We start from the raw sequence: 8644 nt of genomic DNA on the forward strand, positions 1-8644 counted from the left end.
TCACCCCCCCCAGCCCATTATCATACCTCCTCACCTTCCTCCTCGTCAACGCCACCTCCCCCTTTTGCTGCCCCGTTCCTGCTTGTCCGTCACCAGCCCGCTCTTGTTGCCGCTCCAGCAACCCCACGAAAAACAAATCCCCCCTCTCCTCGATAAATCTCACCGCGTGCGTCCTCCTCCAGTGGCGGCGCCAGCAGTCGGGTCGGCTGCTGTTGTTTTGTTGCTCAATACTCACCCCTTGTCGACAAGGGGACAAGAGAGAAAAAACTTACTACGTCTGTGAGGGCTTGCAGTCGTGGCAGGTGGTGCGCGTGGACTTGATGTGGAGCGTGTCGATGTGGCGGTCTAGTTCCCAGTGGCGGGGGAACTCGGCGCTGCAGACCTGGCCGGAGGGGAGGAGGTGGGCGCACTGGTAGCGTTCCTCCGCGTTGGGGGGGGTAGTTCGGCGGGCGTGGGCTATAGGGGGGCTCGGTACGGGGTGTTGGGGGGCGTTGTTGTCGAGAGAGATGGGGACTGGGGCTGGGAGGAGGTCGGAGAGAAAGGGGTCTGTGGTGACGGTGGTGGTGGTGGGAGAGTTGAACGGGGTGGCGGTTGGGTAGTGGGGGTCTGGGTGAGGGTTGATATCGATGCTGGCCAAACTGTCATATTGGGGTGTAACTACCTGCTGCATGTCTGCAATGGTGTGAGGTTGGTAGTGCTGCTGAGCCGGGTTGTGTCGCGTTGGCTGGAAGGCTTGGTGGCTGTAGTCAGGAGCCGATGGCTGGAAGAAAGCTGCTGCGGGCAGTGCTTGAACCTCTGGAGGTGGGTGCTGTTGCGGACGGGGCAGCTGGGAGACTATTCCACCGGTATTGTTCTGAACAGCTGGAGAGGAGTATGTTGTCTCGGGAAACGGGGCGTGGATGATTGAAAAGGCATCCGGCTGAGAAGCGAAGAACGACGGGTGAAGCATCTCCATGAGCGGTGCCATAGTGCCCTGGGGAAGCTGTTGGGTGCCTTCGGGTTGTTGACCATGACTTCCGAGTGAATTGCGCCGGCATTCGTAGCAGTCATGCTCCCTCGCGACCCAGTCATACCAGGACGTGGGAGAGTTGGGATGGCCGGGAGGCCAGATGATGTACGAACCAGCGTAGTCGGAAGTTCCGGCGGTGAGAACGCTAAGATCAGCCGGAAGATTCAAGGGACGGGGGAAATCCACGACATTCCTAGAGTCTAGAGACTCATCATGAGGCCGTGTTTCCTATTCCAAGTCAGCAAGACAACTATCAGGGCAAGAACCCCAATGTGAAAGGGGATAGCCCAATGAAAACTTACCAACCAGTATCCGTGGGTGTCCCCGGCGAGTGGAGGGACGGGATATGCACTCGTGTCGACCATTGTTCTCGAGTCAAAGCCTAAAAGGTATGTTTGTAGAGATCAGGATGCAGATGAAAGCTCGACAGGACGACCGAAGACTGGGCAGCATCAGAGAAAAGCTCCCATCTTTATACCTGTAACAGGTACAGGAAGATCCATCTCGGCCTGCTGAATTGCAGCCAGCTGTCGCCCATCTGCACTGTCAACCAACGAAATGTCAGAGAGACCGAGTCCATGCCTGAGTACTCGACTTGTAGCCCCTCGGCCCAGCGTCCACCAACTTTGAAGTAATTCCCTGCAAGAGGTCGATCGTGATCCCAGGAAGGCCCTTCCGGGACATTTGCTCCCTTCACACCCTCAAAACTAGGACTAGCTCCACGTGGGGGACAGTCTCTGAGGCATCCCCAATCGGGTCTCTCGCAGCCATACAAAACTGTTTTGTCGGTGTTGGAATATCTGCTCGGAAAAAGGACCAAAGCTTCCCGAAGCAGCTCTGGACACCGCCAGCACTGTGTGAAAAAGGACGGCGACCTCCCATCCCATGTTTTTCAGCCCGTTTCAGATGAAGTTCGGCGAGACCCATTTGCAAACTTCCATATTTTTGAGGTTGAGGCGAGATAAAACTTCATTTTGTTAGTAATGGCGTATTCCTATCTCTTCCAGATGCCGTATAGAAGCCTCCATCGCAGCATAAAGTGCCTTCCGTTACACCCAACGGCGCGCTCAAATGGCAGCGGGAGACGGGTGGTACGGGTGGTATGGGTGGTATGGGTGGTACGGGTGGTACGGGTGGTACGGATGTATCTTCCATGCTGTGTAATGCTGGACTTCGTCGTCGGGAGCCTCTTCGCACGGCTTATTTCCCCGGCGTTGTGAGCAAATGCCGAGCGGCAGGCAAGAAGCAGGAAGGACTCGAACTTCATGGTTGGGGGGGGGGAGTGGGGGGATGATACCCGATGCCTTGCAGGAGTGCGCCAAGTCCGTTGATATGCGCCGCATTTCCTCGTCGAGGGGCGTCAGATCTGATCGAATCTCATTCGTAGGATTGCAAGTAAGAATCGAGCCAGTGAAATGGCGATAAAATGGGTGGAAAACCTGGCTCGAAATCGTTCCAACGTCCTGGGAAGCTGTCACGTCGATAGTGACAGTGAGTGTTTATTCCCCGGATTCTGCAGATCTAGCGGGAACTAAGCCTTCCCGTAAATTTTGACAGGGCTCCAACAATGCGGCTAACCGCAGAGATCCATGGGTCCCAGCAGTTCGTGCACCTGTTTCGAGGGGGGCCAGGCTCCAGGCTTGCTTGCGTTATTTCTGGGAGCTGCAGTCTCCCAACATTGCCCCCCCCCCCCCCCCACCCCTCGAACACCACCCCATGCCAGAAGCAGTTGGAAAAGGGACGCAGAAATCTAAGAACTTGGGTGGTCCCCTCTCCCGAGCCCAAGACAGATCAGATCCCACCCGTTTCTTAGCGCAAATTATTGGTCATCACGGGCGTCTGTCGGTCGACGATCTGCTTCCTCATATGGTGTGCGCATGCGAGCCTCCTGTCCTTCTTGTTGGCTCGTCAATGCTGGGGTATGCGGGCATGCCAACTAGTATCAATGGTGACTAAGGGGTGATCGATTCAAGCCAACCAGAAGAGGTCGATGTTTGAGGGCTGGCAGCCTTTCCTGTCCCGTCCTGCAGGCGGTTCAAGGGATGTGCTGTGAGAAGAAGCTGATATAGCTATCACCAGTTCCCGTTGGAGGTGGTGTTCAGTTGACCGCTCTTTGAGACTGCACAGTATAAGTTTCTGCCAGAGATTGTCGATATCAAGCCTGGAGTTCTCACACAGTGTGTCGTCTTGCCAGACCAGGTGTGTTTCAAACCAAAGCAGATTGTTGGGGCTCCGAGGAAAACGTTCACTCGGAGACCTTGGTCGACTTGCGCATCTTCCAACGGCTTAATGTTGTTGAGTCCTTGTAACTCCTCCGCGAGGTAAATTCAAACACCGTAGATGAGGCAAACTTTCAACATGACCAAAAAGCACCACATGCTGAGAGACTTTGTAGCCCGTATTGACCCATCACTGATCACAAAGCCAACAATCAATAACCTGGGACAGAAATCTTGGGATATGTGACAGTGGGAAAGTGACAGCAGGTTGCAGTTCCCGTCCCATCCCATGCCGTGCAACTCGCACTAATGTCGCTTGACAGGGTGAGTGGCAATGTTTGGCCAAGGTGGCTCCAAGTGTTTGTCCGTTGTGCCATATTCCCCAGCTGCTATGCAAGCCACTGTTTCAGTCAGCGTGGAGGTCAACTTGGCAGTGATGCTCTGGAAGAACGAATGAATGAATGACTGAATGACTGAATGACTGAATGACTGAATGAATGAATGAATGAATGAATGAATGAAAGAGTGTGGCATCAACGATGAGATAGGTAGTGCAGAGATAGCCGAAGCAGACGGGTGTTGGCGAAAATGTCAACTTGTCAACAGGAGTATTGAGCAATAGAGACCACGTCTGTGTATGTATAGTATACTCAGTATGTATCTGTAAGAGGTGAAAATGAAGATATCGGGATGGCAACAAACGACCTTCGCGTCCAAGACAACACCAACCTGGAACAGTATCCTTGGGCTGAGCAAGATGCGTCAAGCAGGCACTTGCCGCTTGGCCCAATCCCATACACATCACAGATATGCATGGCAGGCAAGACAGACGCCAGAAACACGAGGCCTTGAGGTCTTAGAATGAGATATGATAGTGTGCAGCTGTCTCGATGGCTCTCAGGCAATCACAGAACGCACAGCAAGCACAGATGTGCCTGCTGATCGGAACCCCTGTTCGGGTCCGGCTGGCTCTTGCTTCCCCGATTGTTGAGATGTTGTAGTTTTGGCACCTTCGGTCTGATTCCTCTCCGCCTTGGGGGGCTTAAGGTGCAGGAGGGGTTGGGAGGGGGAAGTCGCATAGTCTTGCCTGATTCAATCATCTTTGGACGAAAAGTTCCGTCTTGGGTGTTATGCCCGTAAGCATCTTGGGGCTTTGAAACCATCAGGTAAACGCTGCTGCAACTTCTCCGCACTTGGTGATAGTTCTTGTGGTTTATAATTCGAGACTCGAGATACGGGTGCGCAAACCCAGCTTACCAGATCACATGTTGCATCCAACATCTTTTCGCTAGCGGGAGGATTTTGCGATTCACCTGATCGTCAGACGGCATTTGCACATCCACCAAGCGTTGTCCGGATGAGCCCTGGGTTTTGTTTGGTGTTGCCTTCATCGTGCCTCTCTGTCAGTCCACAAACAGTGTGACAGAGCCTGCCTTTCAAACCGCAGAAATTGTCCATTCTACCGTCTCCTGTCCATCAAAACAAAACTCTGAACCTGATACTCACACGGACCCGGATGCTGCCCCGAGGACCCGAGTCGGCAAAAAGACCAAAGCTTGTCGTCCACGGACCATGTGTCAAAGCTCCCGACCCGGAGATGGAATCCAGACCCCAACCCGCCTGTCCGCTCCATCAGCAAACGCTTTGACCAGCTGAGCCGCATAGCAGGGGCCTTTAAGAAATGCCATTCCAAACAAGAATCCCGGTTTTGGCTTGATCGATGACGTTTGCTCAAATCTGCCAGTGAAAAACTCGGCCAACTTTTCTGCTTTGCTGATTGATCCTCGTAGGGAAGCCACAATTTGCTGAGCTGTTTGCCGCTCGCCATAGCGTATCATCAGTCAGCAACCGAAAAGGCTCTTCCGGCCGGGTCAACGTTGGGGCTAGCCCGTCCGGCCGCAGGAGTCGGGGCCAGCTATTGTTGAGCCATCCCGGGCATCCAGAGTCAAATTGAATCAAAGCCCAAGATAGGCAGGATGGAGACTCCGACCCTCCATCCATTACCAAAACTGAGCGATATCATCGGACTCACCCATCCAATCTCCAAAATCCACAAGCGCTTTTGCGCCTTCTTCGCACGTCTGGACTCCGCTCCAAGCAGTCGGGGACTGGGCAGGGTCCAATGGGAGCCGAGCTGACCCCTGTCTAGAGGCTGTAAAATCTGGGTCTTGTGTCCTGCCGTTTGCTGCTCTGCACATCTTTGATGCTGCAGGTTATCACCTTCTCTGCCCGCCCGCATCCGCTTTCGCTGCCCGGAGAACTGCTCCTCCTGCTGCATCTCTAGATTCCTCATCGTCTTGTTTTGGACAGCTTGCCTCCCACCATCGACTAACTGCGTGTTGTCCTGTTCCATTTTGAGCGCGCTGCTTAGGATACTCAATTTTTTTTCCTTTTTTTTTCTTTTTTTTCTTTTTTCTTTTCTTCTTCTTCTCTGCTTATCGACGCATGCCTCGGCTGACGGTGGCCGTGACCGTCCGACATAACACCTCAGACATTCATCTCGCTGTCTCACCCGCCGGTAGCAGACGCGATTTCCTTGTGCGGCCACAAGGTCGAGTAACGGAGGAAGCAGCGGCCTTCTTTTGGTGATTCAAGGACCCGCCAGCTTCTGGTGTGGTCCTTCGCAAATCTCCCAAGCTGGATTACAAGTATGTGCACGACAGGGAACGCGCTTCGCTCGATAATCCCCCAACGCTCCTTGCAAGGCGTCACATGGCCGTTACTAACAAGCTGTGGCAAAGCTTCGTTACGGTGGCCGGCTGGTCCTCGCATCAGCCTGTCCAGTCCGTCGGTCGCCCCAAGGTGGCCCACAACAGATCGCTCTCTAGTATCTTGAGAGCTGCCTCGCCGAAGCCTTCGCCGGGCCACGCTAGGGCCAATTCTATTGCCGAATCGTCCATGACCGCCGACATTGCCCGTCCTGTTCCCTCTACGCCCCAGCCGCAGCGACTCTTCTCACCCCAGGAACATGATGACGAGAACGACTTGAGCACCATCCCCGACCCTAGGAGCAGGGCGATGAGCCCTGCAGACCCCGAAACCATGGCCGCCCCCCACCATCCCGATCTCGACCAGGAGGTCGCAACTTTGAGCACCAAGCTCATCAACGCCATCAACCACCAGACGACTTTGGACGATAATCTCTCTGCGACGAGGTTGGAATTGGAAAAGGCCCGCGAGCAGGTTCGGCAGTTGGAAGTCCAGGTGGCCGAGCAGAGGGAGATGCTGGCAGGGGACGTTTGGGTTCGAAGGAAAACCGTCGAGGCCGAAAAGAGCCATCTTCTGGCGCGTGTGGCGGAGGAGAAGCGGGCGCGTGCCGACGTGGAACAGCAGAAAAAGAAGATTGAGCAGGAACTGGAGAACTTGACGGCTGCTCTCTTTGAAGAGGCTAACAAGATGGTTATCTCGGCCAAAGAGGAGGCTCGAAGAGAACAGGAAGTCCTTCAGCGCAAGAATGATCAGCTGAAATCCCAGCTTGCCGACACGGAAGCCATTCTTAGGTCGCAACAGGAACAGCTGGTCCAGCTGAAGAACGTTATGGAGCAGATGACGGCAGCGAATGAGGAGCAGGCTCCCCCTACCTGCCCATCGTCACCGACCTTCAGCAAATTCGAGGACTGCGATGGTCCCTCCGTTACCATGAACCACCCGCACCACACCCATAGTCAGAGTCTCCCGGCTGCGCTTTCGCCGTCATACCCAACCAGCTTCACGCAGCTGCTACACCCGGTCCTTCGCACAGACTTGGCGGCATTCCGGGATTTCAAGGATCTTGTCCAAACATCGAAGCGGCTCTCGTCCCAGCGCACTCCTTCGAATGCTTCAAACTCTGGATTGGTCTCACTTGGGCTCGGTCTCGGGTCTGTGGCGTCCCATGTCACGGCGGGCAACCTGTCCAGTACATCTCTTGCGACCAATGCCACCGCCGGCTCGCCGGCGACCTCGCCGCAGACGCCAAATACCCCCGCTTCCACCGTGAGCACAACCTCTTCTGCCGCCGCGCCTGTCCTGCCCCATTTGAAGGAGACCAAGTTCTACAAGAGGGTCTTGACGGAGGATATCGAGCCGACCCTTCGATTGGACAGTGCGCCTGGCCTTTCTTGGCTCGCTCGCCGGAGCGTATTGACTGCCATGACGGAAGGTACATTGGTTGTTGAGCCCGCGCCGTCCACGACCACTGGCAGATTTGGCAGAATCATGAGACCTGAATTGATCCCATGCTCTCTATGCGGCGAGCAGAGGACTGAAGAGCAGTATCTTCGGACACATCGTTTCCGCACCAGCGAGTCCGACTCGGCACAAAACGCATATCCCCTTTGCAAATACTGTCTTGGTCGGGTTCGGTCTACTTGCGATTTCCTCGGGTTTTTGCGTATTGTGAAGGACGGCCATTGGCGTGCCGAGGACGAGGATGCTGAACGGGCCGCTTGGGAGGAGAGCGTTCGGTTGAGAGATCAGATGTTCTGGAGCCGCATCGGAGGTGGCGTCGTGCCTGGAGGGCATGTTCATCGAGGAGTCTCCAGTGTTGCGCCTAGCATCCGCGGCGAGCGAAGCCCCAGGCCGAGCCACGAAATCTCGGAGAAGTTTGCAGATGTACCCGAGGTTCCCGAACCTGTCGACGCGGCCAAAGAGCTGCCCAAAACGCCTGAGCAGCGCCCCGCAGACGAGACGCTGCCTGTTCCTCAAGCGCCACCTGCGCTTGACAAAGTGGAGGAGGTTGACGACGACAAGACACCACCTGCCGTGGTCGAGGACGACTCCAAAACACCCCCGGCGGCGATCAAGGACGAAAAACCACCACCCGCAGTGGAAGAGTCTCAGATCCCGCCACCAGCCCTTGATGAGCCTGTCCAGTCCCTCAAGCCGCAACCATCTGTCCAACAAGTCGAGGTTAAGCCTCTGTCTTTGACGATACCCTGATTGGCTGTTCATCTTTGCGAGCAATGCCAATCCAGTACATAATTCCCAACCTTGTCGACACAAGTTCCAGCTTCGACAATGGACGACACATAGGCACATAGCCCAAAAGCCTGGATTATAGGACATTTAATAATGTATTAATGCCGGCTCACGACCTGCTGTTTTTGTTTGGTTTTCCTCTTGGGGACAAACGGCATAGTCATAGATGAGCAGAAGCACATTTGGCGTTTCGGTCATACCATTCATTCGTTTTGTTTTTTCCTGTTTTATCTCTATCCGGTCTGGGCTTGGTACTGAGATTTCTTTTGGGGGAAAAGCGACCATTACCATTCCTGGCGTTTTTGGGTCTTTTTGTTTCATCTGGGATTTCCTTGTGTCGCTGTTTCAATTTTTTTCGCTCTCGTTTTTTTTTGTTGTTTTTTTTTGGCAAAGCAGAATGCAAATCATGGATGGAATAGAGTTCAAAGGAGATGCTCCAGACCCTTCGCTCCGGAGC

At 54.4% G+C, this 8644-nt stretch overlaps 2 protein-coding genes across 2 annotated transcripts; one reads left to right on the forward strand and one right to left on the reverse strand.

Moving 5' to 3' along the window:
* Nucleotides 1-10: 10 nt before the first annotated feature.
* On the reverse strand, nucleotides 11-1374 carry PODANS_1_21116 (uncharacterized protein; the record flags this gene model as incomplete). Its single annotated transcript, XM_001903035.1, has 3 exons — nucleotides 11-206; nucleotides 276-1237; nucleotides 1312-1374. Coding segments are annotated over 3 exons (1221 nt in total), but the record flags the coding sequence as incomplete, so codon positions are not given.
* A 4566-nt stretch (nucleotides 1375-5940) lies between these two features.
* Nucleotides 5941-8148, forward strand: PODANS_1_21120 (uncharacterized protein; the record flags this gene model as incomplete). Its single annotated transcript, XM_001903036.1, has 1 exon — nucleotides 5941-8148. The coding sequence occupies one exon, from the start codon at nucleotides 5941-5943 to the stop codon at nucleotides 8146-8148; it is 2208 nt and encodes a 735-aa protein (XP_001903071.1).
* Nucleotides 8149-8644: the final 496 nt, after the last annotated feature.

Source organism: Podospora anserina, chromosome 1 (genome assembly GCF_000226545.1).
Source record: "Podospora anserina S mat+ genomic DNA chromosome 1, supercontig 5".
In the NCBI taxonomy this organism is placed as follows: Eukaryota; Fungi; Ascomycota; class Sordariomycetes; order Sordariales; family Podosporaceae; genus Podospora; species Podospora anserina.